Source organism: Mobula birostris, chromosome 2 (assembly GCF_030028105.1).
Source record: "Mobula birostris isolate sMobBir1 chromosome 2, sMobBir1.hap1, whole genome shotgun sequence".
Classification (NCBI taxonomy): Eukaryota; Metazoa; Chordata; class Chondrichthyes; order Myliobatiformes; family Myliobatidae; genus Mobula; species Mobula birostris.
This window is the reverse complement of record NC_092371.1, coordinates 79,766,300-79,784,734: the sequence shown is the minus strand read 5'-3', so window position 1 is coordinate 79,784,734 and position 18,435 is coordinate 79,766,300. Positions and strand designations below refer to the sequence as shown.

The following is an 18,435-nucleotide window of genomic DNA, read 5'->3' as shown; positions in this document are numbered from 1 at the left end:
GCCAGGTTGTTGCTGTGGCACCATTTCACTAGTTGGCATATCTCACTCCTGTACGCCCACCTGAGATTCTAGCAACAATAGTTGTATCGTCAGCAAATTTGTAGATGCTTTACCAATGAAGATTCTATCAACCTCTGCCTTAAGTATACATAAAGACTTGGCCTCCACTGCTGCCTGTCGCAAAGAATTCCACAGATTCACCACTCTCTGGCTAAAGAAATTCCTCCTCATTTCCATTCTAAAAATGACACCCCTGCTATTCTGAGGCTGTGTCCTCTGATCTTAAGATTCTCCAACCATAAGAAACACCTTCTCCCACCACTCGATAGGTTTCAATGAGGTCACCTCTCATTCTTCTGAATTCAAGTGAATACAGGCCCAGAGCCATCAAACATTCTTCATATCACAAGCCATTCAATCCTGGAATCATTTTCGTGAACCTTCTTTGAACCCACTCCAGTGTCAGCACATCCTTTCTAAGACAAGGGGCCCAAAACTGCTCACAATATTCCAAGTGAGACCTCACTAGTGCTTTATAAAGCCTCAGCACTACACTCAGAAGTGTTATATGGTTGAAATGACAAACTTGAACTTGAATAGCAGAGAGCCTCAAAAGGCCAAAGGACCCATTGACTTTTACATTCTCAACTCATTTCAGCGGAAGGTTTGCTACTTTCTGGCTTGGGGGGATGGTAATAGACTACACAGAGACTAGTGTGGAGCACAAACACTGGCCCAGTCCAGTTGAGTAAATGACCCATTCCTCCACAGTTGCACTACCAACCTGAGTAATAATTACCTTTTTAATTGTTGTATCTGCTGCAGGCTGAGTCTGCCCAATCCACTTGTACAGTTTGCGGCATACAACATTGCTCAGGATTTCCCGTGCCTCTTGCAGTTCAGCATCAGAGGAATTCAGGATCCGTTCAAAGATACTGTCTAGAAAAAGAAACAATATCCAGGGTCAAACAAAAAATATGACCAGTTTGATCACTTGGCACCAAAATATACTTCATTTTGTTGTAACAGTGTTCTTTCTTGTAAAATTGTGTACAATTCATGTTTAATTAGAATGCCATTTATTGATGCAATGTGCCGCTAATGCTGTTGTAAGTTTCAGATTGCGCTTGTGCTGCTGTCAAACTGAACTTTGACTTTCAACTTCACAAGATGATACCAGCAGTGACTGGATTTAGATTAAGTAGATATTTTAAACCTGAACAAAAGTGTCACACTTAAGTCAGCCAACAAAGTGAAGAGATGGACTCTTATTGGGCGTGTGTAAAGATACCTCAGCATGCCGCCCAGGGAATGCCCTGGGAAGGGGTCCCCCTGAACGGAAGCGAAATGCTTTCTGTGCTATTTATGAACCTACTTAACACATCCTATTCCAGCGTTAGACCAAGAGATTGGCAGAAGATGATAAAGGACTGCGATGGCAGCGAAGGGGATTGTGGATGTACCTGTTTCAATGGATGGTACCTCTGCACCCCAACGGAGGGAAAAAGGATGCCCTCCTTTGAGTTAGTAAATACACAGAAAACTGTAAATGGAATTTGTTATTGTAATACGGCGGGGGGAAATGGGACATTTTTGGGTAATAACTTGTGCTGAACAGAGGGTGGGTCCTCCTCTGCGTACTCCTAATGCGACTTACTGGGTATGTTGGGAAAGAGCTTATCCTTGGCTTCCAGGGCCGCCAGGTGAAAATGGGAATGTCCCCCCAGGAAGGGCTGCTGTTACCTGGCCTGTATAGTGCCCTCCATGCATTCTATAAAAGATATATCACAACACCCTTATTTAAGGCGAAGTAAGTGAGGGATAACAGAAGGTAAAAAGTTTTGGATGATAGCATTTCCCTCATATGGTGTGGCCTGAAATTCACGAAAAAAATATTAATATGGCAGTCGCTCTAGAGAAATTGGCCAATGGCACTGCCGATACCCTAACTGACGTGCAGACACAAGTGAAAGACCCAACAACAGAGGTGGTTGCCCTTAGGATGGTAGCCTTGCAGAATAGAATGGCCCTGGATCTGCTCTTAGCTGAAAAAGGAGGGACATGCGCTGTGGTAGGGCAGGAATGTTGTATCTATATTCCCGATGCCTTAGAAATAAATAATTGACCTTAGTTAACACATAGGGGGAAAGACTGAGGAGGTTAGGAAGATAGGAAAATAGTTTAAGAATTTTGATTCAGGAACGAAATGGTGGGAAATAATAGAGGGACGGTCTTCTGGCTGGGGAAGCTGGATTATCCATGAGATAATTATGGTGGTAATGATATGTGTTTTAGGGTGCTGTGTATGTGGAGCATTACCATTGTGTTGTTATCAGTTAATGAAAAGAGCCTTACTCGGACCTGAAAATGTCCCTATGATACCTCAGATGTTGAGAGAAATGCGCAGTAGGCAAAACTGGTGGGGAGAGAAGGTACATTCTGGCAAAGAAAGGCCCTTTCCAGAGGGATATGAACCCCCCCCCCCAAAACCATGAGGAAGAGGAGGAAATACCTCATGAGGAGTGTTGATCTGAAAGGATCAACAAGGAGGGAATTGTGGAAGAATTTAAGACTCTTTGGATATGTAGGGGTTAACCTAATCACTTGTGAATGCTCTTAAAATTTTGCTGAAGTCCTTCATATCTTATAATTTAGCTAAAAGTCCTTGTTAATGTCTAAACAAGAATGTTTTGGCACATTTACTTCATGCTCTTGCTTGTTGAAAATTAGTGCCAAGTTCAAAGTCACACTGTTTGTCACAATCAAGTGTTAAGTTCACAGTCAAGCAATGTTATTGTTAAGTGCTTTTAGTCCCATACGCTGTGCCTATATAATGAAGCGGGTCTGCGAGATGAGCAGAGTTCCTAAGCGCTGCTCTTAGGTGGAAGGAGGCTGTCCAAGATATCATGTAATAAAGTCCTCTAGTCTGAAACAACTCCGAGGTCGGCCTGATCTATTCTGTCTGCTGCTCCTGAGATTTTTTTCTGCAACAGCAGGTCAGCATGTGTGTGTGGCTGAGGTGTTCAGTATGCCACAGTAGCATCGCAGTACGTGTGACATTCTTACAGCTCGGGGTGTCGCAATTCAATTTAATTCTGCTGTCCTCTGCAAGTTTGTACGTTCTGCCCCCAAGTACGTGGATTTCCTCTGGGTGCTCCAGTTTCCTCCCACAGTCCAAAGACGTACCGAATGGTAGGTTAATTGGTCATTGTAAATTGTTCTGTGATTAGGCTAGGGTTAAATAGGTGGGTTGCTGGACGTTATGGTTCTTTGGGCTGGAGGGGCCTGTTACATGCTGCATCTCAATAAAATCAATGTGGGACTTGGCTAAAAACTGCTTGGACCCATGGTAGCGGCACCTGTAAAAAGCACCTGCAGCCCAAGTGTCTTTGCCTTGGAGATGATGAAACACGGCTTAAGTGGATGCTGAGATGGCGAAAGAAATCTTACATCAAGAATACCAGAATTGAACAGTCAAGAGGACATAGCTATGACTGAGGATCCAGAGGGAAGCACTGCAACATCTTCAGGTAGGGTAGGGATGTGGTCCCGTTGGATCAGGATGAGAGAGAAAAGAATAAAGGGGAGAAAGGACAGAGGGGGAGCAGTTACTGGGAGTTTGAGAATTCCATGTTCATGAGCCAGGTTGAAGATTACCCAAATAGATAACGAGGCACTATTTTTTGGCAAAATTCAACAGGCTATATTGATGACAAGGTTTGCACAGAAAAACCTGCAAAGCAGAATTTGAGCAACACACATAAAATACAGGACAACTCAGCAGTCCAGGCAGCAGCTATAGAAGAGAGTACAGTCGATGCTTCGGGCCGAGACCCTTCAGCAGGACTGTACTCTTTTCCATAGATACTGCCTGGCCTGCTGAGTTCCTCCAGCATTTTGTGTGTGTTGCTTGGACTTCCAGCATCTGCAGATTTTCTCTTGTTTGAAAATGGAATTTGGTTTTCAAATAAACAGCGAAAGAATGAAGGCCAACAGGGAAAGACCAGGGCAGTGGGATTTATTGGTGGACCCTCACAAATAGATAGCAATGGCTGGATGGCCTTGTCCTGTGAATTGAACATCCAGGATTAAAGAGTAAATTCTGGTCAGACTTAAGGACAGGAGTACTCACCTGTGAGTTTGGTGTAAGCCTCCATGTCAGCAATGGCTGTTGACATTTTAAACTGCTTCCCACCTGAGCCGCTGATCAGGATGTGTGGATCTGCCAACATCATTGCTTCCGTGATCCTAATGGATGAACATGTTTAGAATCGTGTCAGTACTGTTGCCTCACAGCCTCCTCATGATGTTGACAGCAAACACAAGAAATGGATGTGGGAATGGCCTCAGCATACTTGGGTTATGGGAGAGGAAGGTGAAGGAAACATGTCTTCAGATCCTCTACTCATTAGCAACATCCGAGTGAACACTGAAACAAACACACCACGTTCTGGTTAGTAAAGGGCATGACCAAATTATCTGTCAGTTAGTAGCCAAAGGCTGACCCACGTGGTGACAGTGCCTTTCACACAGGCCAGTGCCTTTCACCAGCACAAGGGCTGGGAGAAGATGAGTGGGTGGACGCAAGGGTGTAAAATGAGTGAAAGCACCGTACCAGCCACACTGCAGGAATACTCACATGCTCTCAATGATGTTGACCACTCTATGCTGATAGGCCCTGCGATGCAAGGTGTTGCGGGTATGAAACATGTTGTATAGGTCGGCAACTTCCTTCATGGAAAGATGGAAAAGGAGAGGGAGAGGTCATTTCACCCTTATCATTGTGTGTATGTCAGGAACTGATCCCAGCAGTGAGCAATTCTGTCACATTGGCATTGAAGACTATTCACCGATCACAAGACTATGATTTACGGGATGCCAGACTGATGTCAGTCCTGACGAAGGGTCTCGGCCCGAAACGTCGACTGTACCTCTTCCTAGAGATGCTGCCTGGCCTGCTGCGTTCACCAGCAACTCTTATGTGTGTTGCTTGATGCCAGTACCTTTGCCCCATTATATAATCCAAAGCATTCATGGATTTTAATCTCAATATGCCAACATTGTAAATATGTAATTCTGTACATTTACCTGACTACATGTAAACTGTTAAAGTGGGTGATTATAGCAATTGCCAAACTGTAGTTTAACTTTTTCTGTTATCTTTTGTGTTGGGGAAGGGCAAAACACTGCATCGGGAGAGTAGAATTCTCCTGGGCGCGCACGCACACACACACACACTCCCTCCCTCCCTCTCCTGAATGACTGCTGTGCAAATAAAGACTTTATTTCCCAGATACTGATTCTGTGTTGCTCAGTTTTAGTCACAACAACAGATTCCACAGGTTTAAAATAAAGACAAAAAAAAATCTATGTAAGGCTTCAAAATTTAAAGAAATGCTCTGCTCCTGAACAAAGAGGTGACAAACCAGCTGACACTGGTCAGAAGTGGATCTTAAAGTGCTAAGTTATTTTTATTATTTATTTATTGAGATACAGCGTGGAACATGCCTTTCCGGCTCTTTGAGCCGCACTGCCCAGCAATCCCCCGATTTAACCCTAGCCTAATCACAGGACAATTTACAATGACCAATTAACCTACCAGCAGGTACGCCTTTGAAATGTGGGAGGAAACCAGAGCACTCGAAGGAAACCCATGCAGTCACAGGGAGAGCGTACAAACTCTACAGGCAATGGCAGGAATTGAACCTAGGTCACCTGTACTGCAAAGTGTTGTGCTCACCACTGTGCTACTGTGCCACCCAATAGTGCAAAGGGAATTCAAAATTTAAACTCCCAACGCCAAAAGTGGGGCCGACTGGAATCCAGTTACTTGGAGGAAATCTTGAGTCCAGAGTTGTTTGGAGGAATATGGCTCTGGAGGAGCCTTAAATGTGTTTCTTTTACACACTGTGATTGCCTGCAAGAAAATGAATTTCAGGGTTATATACGGTGACAGATATGTACTTTGATAATAAATTTACATGGAACTTTCAGCAGGTTCTCACCAAAAGGAGCTAGTTTAGTTCAGTAAGAACAGAGGTAACAGTGAATATGACTGGGGCAACTATGAATAAAGGCATCAGTGGTTTGTGTGCACATTGATTACATCTCTTTCAAGGCCGTGCACCTCTTCAGTTCAAGTACCATTGAGATACCATTTCTGAGCCACTAGGCATCAGTAGAACTGTTGCAATCAGTTTCAGACTGCATGAACTTTGGCAAACAAACTCAAGACACTTCACTACATCTCAGAACATTCATCACCTTATCTCGAGTGCAAATGACCTTCTTTTTTTCGACTTCGTAAACTCGAGCAAACTTGAGGAAGCGTTGAAAGTCAAAGTTGTTTCGGATTCCAAGATGGTGACAGTCCCTTTGGGGCAAGAAGAGACATGTTAATGGCTGCCTCTGCCATGTCATTGGTATTTGGTTTATTGTTACGTATAGCTCAGTGGCAAATTTATTAGGTACACCTGTATATCTGCTCATTAATGCAATTATCTAATTAGCCACTAATTTGGCAGCATTCAATGCGTAAAAGCATGCAGACAAGATCAAGAGGTTCAGTTGTTGTTCAGGCCAAACATCAGAATGGGGAAAAAACGTGATCTAAATGACTTGGAGCATAGAGTCACAAACAAGAGAAAATCTGCAGATGCTGGAAATCTAAGCAACACACAAAATGCTGGAGGAACTCAGAAGGCCGGGCAGCATCTATGGAAAAGAGTACACTTGATGTTTTGGGCCAAGACCCTTCAGCAGGACTGTAGAATGACTGCTGGTGCCAGATGGGGTGGTTTGAGTATCTCTGAAATTACTGATCTGGGATTTTTGTACACAATAGTCTGAGGTTTACAAAGAATGATTAAAACAAATCAAGGAGCATCCACTGAGTGGCAGGTATGTAGGCAAAAACACCCAGTTATTGAGAGAGGTCAGGGGAGATTGGCCAGATTTATTCAAGCTATGCATTCACTTTCAAGGACTCCACAACTCATATTCTCTATTATTTATTTAGTTTATTTTTAATTGATTATTGGAATAACTTGTTTTCTTTTGCACATTGTACATTTGTCAATCTTTACTGTGTAGTCTTTCAAGTCTATTTCTTCATTTTCCTGTAAATGCCTGTAAGAAAATGAATCTCAGGATAGTGTATGGTGACATACTGTATATGTATATGATAATGACTTTAATTTGAACTTTGAACAGTGGGAGAGAATCTGTCTTTGACCTGGTGGTGCATTGTCAAGCTTTCCCATTTTCTACCTGATAGAAGACGACTGTCTGGGGTGGTGGGGGGATTGGGTCTTTAATTATGCTGGCTGCTCTAGATAGATAGATAAATAAATAGACACTTTATTGATTCCAAAGGAAATTACAGTGTCACAGTAAAAAGAATAAAAATTAAGTTACCTCAAACAGTCTAACAGGAAGGGGTCATCTCTTCCCTGGCTATAGGTTGATTCATTGTAGAGCCTAATGGCCGAAGGTAACATTGACCTCATAGAGCGCTCTTTGAAGCAGCACAGTTGTCTTGGTGTATTACTAAAAGTGCTTCTCTGTTCAGCCAAGGTGGCATGCAGAGGGTGAGAAACATTGTCCAGAATGGCCAGGACTTTCCATAGGGTTCTTTGTTCTACCACAGCCTCTAGTGAGTCCAGTTTGACTCCTATAACAGGGCTGGCCTTTCTACTCAGGTTATTGAGCCCGTTGGCATCACCCGTGTTGATGCCATTGCCCCAGCACACCACTGTACAGAAGATTGTATTGGTGACAACAGACTGCTAGAACATGTGAAGAAGAGGCCTGCACACTCCAAAGGACCTCAGTCTCCTCAGGAAGTAGAACCGACTCTGGCCCTTCTTGTACACAGCTTCGGTCGGGTCTGTCATCCAGGTGCACTCCCAGGTACTTGTAGGTCCATACCATACCCATGTCTTCACCATCAATAGTAACAGGGAGCAGTGCCATCTCCTTTGCTTTACTAAAGTGGAGCTGCAGATGATACAGCTGGGACCATTTAACAAAGTCTTCCACCACGGCCCTGTATTCATCCTCCCATCCTCCCTTTATACACCCAACTGATGCTCAGTCATCACAGAATTTCTGCAGGTGGCATGACTCAGTGATGTATCTCAAGTCCGAGGTATACAGGGTAAACAGGAAAGAGTCAGTACAGTCCCAGTGCTGCTTATAGCCATGTCTGACTCACAGCTCTGAAGCCGCACATACCGTGGTCTGCCAGTCAGGTAGTCCATTATCCAGAATACAGTGGAAGTGCCAATCTGCATTGAATGGAGCTTTACCCCCAGCAATGAGCACTGCTTGGTATCGAAGGCACTTGAGAAATCAAAAAACATGATCGTCACAGTGCTGCCCTGCTTATCCAAATGGGAGTAGGCTCTGTTCAGCAGGTAGATAATAGCCATCATCAACTTCAATGCGCTTCTGGTAAGAAAAACTGCATGGAATGGGGCGGGGGGGCTGCTCTGATCAGGGGTCGGAGGTGAGCCAGGACCAGCCTCTCTAGGGTCTTCATGATGTGTGAGATCACACATCAGGCAGCAGGAAACATAGACAGAGTTCATGGAGGAAAAGCTAGTTTTCATGATGGACAGAGCCATGTCCACATCTCTGCAACTGCACACAGCCTTGGGCAGAGAGCAGTTACTTGTTCCAGGCTAAGCTTTATCTACATGGTTCGGGCCAGGGCAAACTATGTACTAAAGCAGACACGCCATCTGGTGAGCATTCGCACAGATCACTGCTGACATTAGTCAAAGGGCTTGCATCTCAATATTCTAACATCCCCAGTGAAGAAAAAAAAATCTGCTTCTCAATTTCAATTCCAAATCGCAATGGGTTAATTTCATTTTTTGCCTCCTTTTCTGGAGGAATTAATCTAGAAGTTGACATTTTATATTGATTTTAATGTCTCAAATCCCTCAGTCAGGAATCATGAAATTAACTAGTAAATAAGACCATAAGACATAGGAACAGAATTAGGCCATCGAGTCTGCTCTGCCATTTCATCATGACTGATCCATTTTCTCTCTCAGCCTCATCCTCCCGCCTTCTCCCCGTATCCCTTCATGCCCTGACCAGTCAAGAATCTATCAACCTCTGCCTTAAATATATGTAAAGACTTTGCCTCCACAGCTGCCTGTGGCAAAGGATACGTCTCTATTCTGAGGCTGTGTCCTGTGGTCTTAGACTCTCCCAGCACAGGAAACATCCTCTCCATAGCCACTCTATTGAGGCCTTTCAACATTCACCAGGTTTCAATGAGGTCACTCCTCATTCTTCTGAATTCCAGTGAATACAGGCCCAGAGACATCAAGATTCTGGGATTGAAAGGCATTTGTGAAGGCATTTCCTTTGAAGCCTCTCCAATGTCAGCACTTCCTTTCTTAGATAGCAACTAAGAGTTAACTTCATGGCTTTTGATTTATCAATACAGAAATGATCACTTTAGTTTGACGGGGGGGGGGGAAGACTGAATAGAAAGTTTTCACTTAAAGCAGGCAAGTGAAATGTTCAAGGAGGCACATGAGTGTGAGGAAAACATACACGACTTGACCATTTCTGGTTAATCAGAGAGTGCTCCCAGGAAAAATAATAAAGTTTTGTCCAAATTAACTAAGCCATGTTCCTGGCAAGCTCCCACTGAAAAAAGTTAGAGATGATGAAACACTTATCAGCAGTTGATGAAGACTACAGAGAGGCTTACATACCTGGCAAAGTAATCCCACTTATCGACATCAATCCCAGTTTTCTTATTGGCAACGATTTCATACAAAAAGCCTTTCTCCTGAAGACGACCTTTGTACGGCCACTGCGGAGACGAGATGGCAGAGTTAGTGTTGAGCAGCACACAGGAGAGTGAAGATGGATCCACCACTTGGGCTCTCCCTCATTCCCTCCACATGACATAGACCGAGTGCAACACCATTGGGAAAACCAAACCGTACTCGCCCAGGATGAGATGTAGCACCTCGCCCAACAGGAACCAAAGGGGCGAACTGTGAGTGGAGGTGGGGGTGCAGATGAAGTCCTTAATGAAACCTACTCATCTGTACTTACCAAAGACATGGTAGAGGGAGACTTCAGGACAAGGTACTGTGATGTTATAGAGCATGCTGACATTTAAGAGGTACTAGATGTCTTGGGACACAAAGCTCGACAAATCCCCAGGGTCTGATAAGATGTATCCCAGGCTACTATGAAAAGCAAGGGAGAAGATTGTGGTTTGGGGTATAGAATTGTTACTTCTCTATTATTTTTCTTGGAGCTCAACTTTCCTATGCTTATAGCTTTTAATACTGTATAATCACTTATATACATGTAATTCTCCTGTGAATTTACTAATTGCAGTACAGCTAATTTGATATTGTCCAGAAGCATCTCAGTTATTCTGCAGTAGGTCATATACTCGAAATTGGCTATTACACAGGTTAACGGCTATCACTGCAATGTTGTCATCTCTATTCTGAGTATCACACGACCACATCCGTTTCTTTCTTTGTCTTTTGCTCGTGTAATACTTCATAAAATGGCCATAACCTTCACATTTTATGCCTCATTGTTGAGTTCCAAACCTCTGGAAAAAGATCACCAGGAAGAATCAGGTTTAATATCACTGGCATATGTCATGGTTTATTGTTATGCAGCAGCAGTACACTGCAATACATGATAAAACTGTAGCTTACATTAAATATATGAATTAATTTTAATGTATATATTAAATATATATTAAATACATATATTTATATATAAAAATTAATGAGTTGTATATAAATTTTAAATATATATATATTTTAAAATATATAGTTACATTAAATGTACAAAAAAGGAGAAAAAAAGGTAGTGAGGTAGTGTCCATGGGTTCCAGTTTAAAGTCCATTTTTGCACACCCTTAACCATGCTGAAGAACCTGGTGACTAGAGTAAAGAAAATAATGTTGCTTATTCAAGAAGGACATCAGGGATTAGCCAGGGAACTAAAAGCCAGTAGACCTTACTTCAGTGAAAGGAAAACTATTGAAAAAATTCTAATGCACACCAATTATCTTTATGTGGAAATGCAGGGATTGTTTTGGGATCATCAGCATAGCATTATTCATAGAAATCCTGTCTCATAAATGTGACAGATGTCCTAATACCATCTGTTTATTCCTCTCCACAGATGCTGCCCGACTTGCTGAGTTCCTCCAGAATTTCCTGTGTTGCTCTGGATTTCCAGCATCTGCAGAATCTCGTGTTCAGTAATGCATCTGATTTGTTTTGAGGATATAGATAAGCATATCAATGAGGGAAACGCGGTGGATGCTGTCTGTACGGACTTTGACTAGGTCCAACGTGGTTGGCTGTTTGAAAAGGTTGAAGTGCATGGATCTGAAATTGCCCTGTTAAAGTTAGGAGGCAGAGAGTAATAGTGGAAGTTGCTTTTCACATTGGAACCAATGGTCACAGGGATTGGTGCCAGAAGCTTTGGTGTTTGTACACCAACTATTTGGCTGCGAATGGAGAAGATACAAGTCTGCACATAACGGGAAAATTGATCTTGAAGACCATGAGGAAGCTTGTCCCAGGGTACAGAATGACATAGATCAGTTGGAATCTTGGACGGAGCATAAGAAATTGAATTTAATTGTGACAGATGCAAGGTGATGCATTTTGGAAGAGCAAACAAGGTATGGACATGGAGTAAATGATGTGGATCATTAATAAACACAAATATTGATCCTGGTACCTTAAAGTTGTTATAGCTGAAGGTAGTGGGGATAAGCTCCCACTACCTATTAAATGTTCCCAATGGGGTGCCTCTCAAATAGCCTCTCTCAACCAGGTCCAGCTACTGGCCTTCACATGTGGCCAAGCTAGTAAGTCCAGCAGAACATCTTCCACTGACAGGAGAAGAGACAAAGGCAGGTTACTGGCGCCTTAAAACCAGTCACTTCGGGCAAATGGGGCTCATCAGCTGTGGTTGGCAGTTCATCTAGAAGGAAAATTGATCTCAAAGCTCCACTGCCTTGCAGCTATACCCACTGAAAGGGAAGGATTTGGGTGTAAATCCCAAGGGAAAAAACTCTACAACTGGATTCTGTAAGGTAGTCTTATGCTGAATTCGACACTGACTGGCAACTCGACTGGTGCCAAACTGTACCAATCTCTGCTGTTCCTTTGGGTTCATCAGATGTGTGGAGAGGGGGATGGAGCTTGCTACATGGACAAGAGCTTGCTCATCTTATTGTACTGCCTTGGCTTGCACATCTAGACAGCTCGGATGCAACATCCATGGTCGATCCTGACCAATGCAGGATTCTGCCTATAGACTCTAGAAAATGCTTGCCTTCAGGCACTGAAATGAGAAGTGTGGACTTCCAAGTTACAGTGTTACAAAACACTCGCTAGGCCACATTTCAGATGCCAAGACTACAGTTACAAATCATAAACACAAGCAATTCTATAATGCTGGAAATGCTAACAAACACACACAGAAACAACCCCCCCCCCCCCCAGGAACTCAGCAGGTCAGGCCTCATCTATGGGGCAGAATAAACAGTTGACATTTCAAGCCGACACCCTTCATTCACCTTTTCCAGACCCAATGAAGAGTTTATTTGAGATAAAGCATGGAATTAGCCCGACCAGCCCATCAAGCTGTGTCGCTCCGCAGCCCCCGAATTAATCCTAGCCTAATCACAGGACAATTTACAATGCTCAATTAACTGACCAACCAGTATGTCTTTGGTCTGTGGGAGGAAATCGAAACACCCGGAGGAAACCCACATGGTCACGGGGAAAACGTACAAACTCCTTACAAGGAATAGCAGGAATTGAACCCAGGTCATTGGTACTGTAAAACGTTGTGCTAACCACACTATCATACCGGGCAAAAGTCTCAGCCCATACTGTTGACTGCTTATTCTCCTCAATAGATGCTGTCTGACCAGCTGAATCAAAACTGTGCACATAGCTCTGGCATTTACAGAAGGAACGCGAATACACTGAAGGGTAAACAAGAGGTTTATAAAAATGTTACCAGGGATATAGAAGTTTATTTCTGGTTGAATGTCATTTGCTCTAACGACCTGCTGACAAGCCTCAGCAGAGTCTACCTTTATCCACAACATTACACAGACATATTCTGCAAGAATTACAGGACAGCACCCAGGAGCTCCAGACAGAAAGGACGGGTGGTATTATGTGGCAAACAAAAATAGAAAGGCAACTCATAATGAACAACACACACAAAATGCCCAAGGAACTCAGCAAGTCAGGCAGCATCTACGGTCAACGTTCTGAGCTGAAACCCTTCAGCGGGACTGAGGGAAGGTGGGCAGATGCCTGAATTAAAAAGGTGGGTGTAGGAGAAGGTGACAGTTGAAGCCAAGTGGGTAGAACAGGTCAAGGGCTGGAGAAGAAAAAAATCTGATGAGAGGAGAGTGGACAATAGGAGAAAAGGAAGGAGACCAGGGGGAAGTAATAGGCAGGTGAGAAGTAGCAACGGGTCAGGGTGGGGAATAGAGGAATGGGGTGGGACAAATGTCGTTCAGTAGAAGGAGAGATCGATATTCATAACATCAGGTTGGAGAGTACCCAGACAGAATATAAGGTGTTGCTCCTCTACACTGTCAATGATGGCAGTGACAGCCACATCACAGAAAAAGTGATCAGGATTAATTCAATCATTTAGCTATATTTTGTTTGTGCACAAAAACCACTTATACCAGTTAAAACTTCCAGCTTCTGTTCGAATTCCTTTATTCAAGACTCGGAGGGCGGAGCAAAGTCAAGATGGCGCTAAATGGCAACTCCTCTGTTTGCATCTTCAGAAGCAGCTCAATTTCTCTCTTTGATATCTCTTTTTTATCCTTTTCAAGGTTCTTTTGAAGACCCTGACCTGGAGTTACACTTTGACTTCAGTTCTTTGCGGGAATGGGACCTGCTCTCAGGGCCTCACGAGCAGACACGACCTAGAAGACGAGCGTGTCTTCAGGGTGCCGGATTTTCATGGCGCTGGAGACAGGCTGACTCAAGGCTGGTGCCCCTGACTGAAGTGTCACGGGAGAACATCGAACATCTGAAACATCCACAGTTAGCTGCCATGGGCTGTGTGTCCAGAGAGCAGAGCTCGGAAAAAGCGACGCAACAGACTTTTAACATCATAAATCAGCGAGCTGTTTGTTATGTCTCCCCTCTCACTGTGAAATGGGGACACCTCTTTTTCCCTTATTAGGGAGAGAGAGCCTGTGGCATGCTGAGTTATCAGGTGAGCGAGTAGTCTTTGGGGCACTGCAAGTCTGTGTCTTTATTGATATTTTACTGCACGCTTGAGTGCTCGGTGGAGGGTGCCAATGCTCTTTTGCTGGGTGATGAAAAGGCAACATAACTTCATTGGACATGTGATTAGGAAAGAGGAGTTAGAATGCACAGTAATTATGGAAAAGATTGAAGGGCAGAAAGCAAGAGGAAGACAAAGACAAATGATGATGGAGACAGCAGCCAGAGAACTGGAAATGAATACCAATGAATTGATCCTCTTGACCCGAAAAAGGAGTGTGTGGGCCATGGCAGTCAAAGCTCAAACTGGGCATGGCACCTGATGATGATGATGGAGGGGGTTGTTGCCTTGCTGCTGCTTATGCGTGGAGGGGGGAGCTCGGGAGGCTTTGGGGTTCTAACGTTTAACTGTCATTCGTTCTATGGGGCACTCCTCTTTTCCTGTGGATGTTTGCGAAGAAGAAGAATTCAGGATGTATATCGTAAACATTTCTCTGAGATTAAGTGTAGCTATTAAACCTATTGAAGTTCATTGGTTCAAACAGGGTTACTTACCTCTGGGGCCTTACAATTATCACCCACACCTTGGATCATTTCCTTTATAAACACCAAGTCTTCTGGCAACACCAGGCCATAGCTCTGTAGCACCCCTTCCAATTTATTGGAGGAGATCAAGTGATCCAACATCTTTATTGAAGCATCCTCGTGCTGCACCAATAACAAATAAGAGGAGAGAACAAGTCGTCATTCTAACCCCAAATCAATTGTCAGAGTCACACAACATGCTGGCCAAGCAATTCCCATTTGCCAGCATTTGGCTCATTCTAAATCTGCCCTCTCCACATACATGTTCAACTCCATTTTAGAACATGCAACACTCCAGCACAGAAGTGGGCCCTTTGACCCATGCAGTCCATGCCGAACTATTAATCTGTTGAGCCCCCTCAATCTGCACCTGGACCATAACCCATCTAAGGTTCTCGAATTTTGAAATCGAATCTGCATCCACGACTTCCACCAGCAGCTCCTTCTTCACCCACACCACCCTCCAAGTGAAGAAGTTCCGCATCATGTTCCCCTTAGCCATTTCAACTTTCACCCTTAACTCTAGTTCTAGTGTCACCCAACTTCAGTGGAAAAAGTCTGCTTGCACTTCCCCTATCTATACCCCTCAATTTTGTATTCCTCTGACAAATCTCCCCTTATTCTTCTATGCTCCAGTGTAGGATGAAGTCTTAACCTATTCAACCTTTCCCTATAAATCAGGTCAAGTCTCAGCAACATCTTTGTGAATTTTCTCAATACGCTTTCAGTCTTACTGATATCCAGCCGCACACCACAATTTCTGAAGCCAAGCTGCAGCCATGTTGTTGCCTATTATTTGGTCACAAATGAGGCCGGCTACAGCAATGTTGGCTTTTTGTTGCAGATTTAATCCCTTTTAAATTATCTCATCACTGTGAACCTCTGGACTACTTGCCGTGTAACCCAGCCTTCATGTTACCATCTCTCCAACGTGACATTTGGAAGTTCAACGGCACTGCACCACGCTCGCGGGAAACAGGGTTGAGATATCTCACTCAGAATCCATACACCAGACACATGGGACGCAGATACGCATTCAGTAACCACTTTATTAGGTGCCTCCTATACTGGGTGTATGTTCATGGTCACATCAAGGATCGATGTGTTGTGCCTTGAGATGCTCTTCTGCACACCACTGTTGTAACGCCTGGTCATTTGAGTTACTGGCACCTCCCTGTCAGCTTGAACCAGTCTAGCTATTCTCCACTCACCTCTCTCAATAACAAGACATTTTCACCCACAGAACTGCCACTCACTGGATTTTTGTTTGTTTGTTTTTCCACACCATTCTCATTAAACTCTCAGAGACTGTTGTGAAAATCCCAGGAGATCAGCAGTTTGAGATACTCAAACCATCTCGTCTGGCACCAACAATCATTCCACGGTCAAGAGTTACTTAGATCATATTTCTACACCATTCTGATGTTTGGTCTGAATAACTGAACCTCTTGACCGTGTCTGCATAGTTCTTGCATTGAGTTGCTGCCATATCGTTGATCAGATATGTGCACTAACTGGGTGTACAGCTTTATCTAATAAAGTGGCCACTTTATTAGGTAATGAAACAGATATCAAACCCAGAAGTGTTCAAAGAATTATTGTGACATTCCCTTTACAAGAAATCTGCAGCTTCACACCAACTGAACTTCCTCAAAAACACAGCCCTACTGATGGCACGCAGCCCATTCATTTCTGCTAACATCCATCTTTACTCAAAACCTGCAGAGAATGTTACCTTCCATTCCAAGCCATTCCGCATCCGGGGGATAAATTTTCCATCAAACATGTGCGAATATGGTCCATGACCTGTGAAACAAGGAAAAAAGACACTCAAGTGAGAAGGTGGTTAGTTTCAAATGTCATCAACAAGGTCACCTCCAAAGGGCAATAGACCTTCAGCAATGCACAGGAATGCCAGTCCAGATCACTGTCTCAATTAGTGCAACCTGCATCACAACCAAATTGTAGAATCTTTTCCTTAGGAGATCTAAGGCACCAATTGTTGCTATGTTACCATAGCACCCAACAGAACTGTGCCATCTTGCACAAGAGCTTCATCTTGATGTACAAAGTCTTCCAGCACATGCCAGAATATTTGGCAGTGGACAGCATTATACCACCTCCCAATCCTACCCTTGCCTGGCACATTTTCTTCAGTAGAGACTGACTATCAGTCAGGAACCTTAGGTGGATGTTGCCCAAGACACCTAGACCTCCAATGACTACCCTGCTCAACTCAATTATTTTTACTTGGAAAAGCACCAGAATGTCAGAATCCACAGAACTATAGACTGGAGCCTGAACACAAGATTAGTCTGAACTATTCTTTGCTGGCTTGCCCAGACACAATGGTCTGATTGGCCTAACCTGGTACCCGATATGCCCAAGACTGGGCAATAAACCTGGAACGTCCTAAAATGTAAAAATTACGAATTTATGGGTGATGCCATCAAACACCAACTTCTTTTGGTAGAGAGCTGGCATCCCTCTTTGCTCCAGGCCTAAGCTGTGAAGTCAGTAAATAACACATAAAAATATTAAGAGCTTGGATGCTGCCCCACCAACCCCTCCACTGCCTGTGTGGTGCCTTCACATGTGAGGCAGTTCAGTCCCTACAGAACACACACACACAAAATGCTGGAGGAACTCAGCAAGCCAGGCAGCATCTATGGAGAGGAACAAATGGCTGACGTTTCAGGTCAAAACCCTTCATCAGGACTGGAAAGAAAGGGAACAAAGCCAGAATAAGGAGGGCGGAGGGGATTGAGTACAAGCTAGAAGGTGATAGTCGAAGACATGCAGAGTGAAAAGGGGGAGGGGGCTGAAGGAGGAATCTGATAGGAAAGTGGACCATGGAGAAAGGGAATAAGGAGGAATACCAGAGGGAGGTGATAGGCAGGTAAGAAGAGAAGAGATGAGAGGGGAGCCAGAATGGGGAATGGATGAAGAGAGGAGAGGGAGGGGAGAGCTATTCCCTCACCTAGATCGTGGCAGAGTCCGGCGATCTGAACACACAGGATGTCCCGATGGTTAATCTGAAGTTCCCGTTGGCGCCCAGCCAGGGCTTTCACCAGTTCTCCTGCCAGATGTGCCACACTGCAGGGCAAAGAGACAACAATATATAAACACAATCTTTACTTGACTATCTCATTTCAAATATTGATTACTACTGATGCCTATAGTTGATCCAAGTATTGTTACGAATTGTTTTCTTGTCATAGACTCTGCAGGTTATTAATACCAATAGTGATGGAGAGGGGTTGAACAGGCTGGGATTTTATTCACAGGAGCAAAGGAGAATAAGGGTGATCTTATAAAGGTGTAGAAAATCACAGAAATAGACATAGAATATTACAGCACAGTACAGGCCCTTCGGCCCACAATGTTGTGTCAACCCTCAAACCTTGCCTCCCATATAAGCCCCCAATTTAAATTCCTCCATATACCTGTCCAGTAGTCTCTTAAACTTCACTAGTGTATCTGCCTCCACCACTGACTCAGGCAGTGCATTCCACACACCAACCACTCTGAGTAAAAAACCTTCCTCTAATACCCCCCTTGA

General features: G+C 43.8%; 1 protein-coding gene across 1 annotated transcript in view; it reads right to left on the bottom strand.

Annotated features, from left to right (window-relative positions):
• Positions 1–18,435, bottom strand: part of LOC140187919 (deoxynucleoside triphosphate triphosphohydrolase SAMHD1-like) — a 42,435-nt gene that overhangs the window by 12,525 nt on the left and 11,475 nt on the right. Inside the window, exons 5-12 of the mRNA XM_072243797.1 lie at positions 17,854–17,969; positions 16,609–16,679; positions 14,844–14,996; positions 9,738–9,838; positions 6,265–6,373; positions 4,640–4,731; positions 4,133–4,248; positions 800–939 (exon numbers count right to left, since the gene is read on the bottom strand). Of these exons, the coding sequence (XP_072099898.1) occupies positions 800–939; positions 4,133–4,248; positions 4,640–4,731; positions 6,265–6,373; positions 9,738–9,838; positions 14,844–14,996; positions 16,609–16,679; positions 17,854–17,969 (898 nt within the window). The remainder of the gene's footprint in view (positions 1–799; positions 940–4,132; positions 4,249–4,639; positions 4,732–6,264; positions 6,374–9,737; positions 9,839–14,843; positions 14,997–16,608; positions 16,680–17,853; positions 17,970–18,435) is intronic.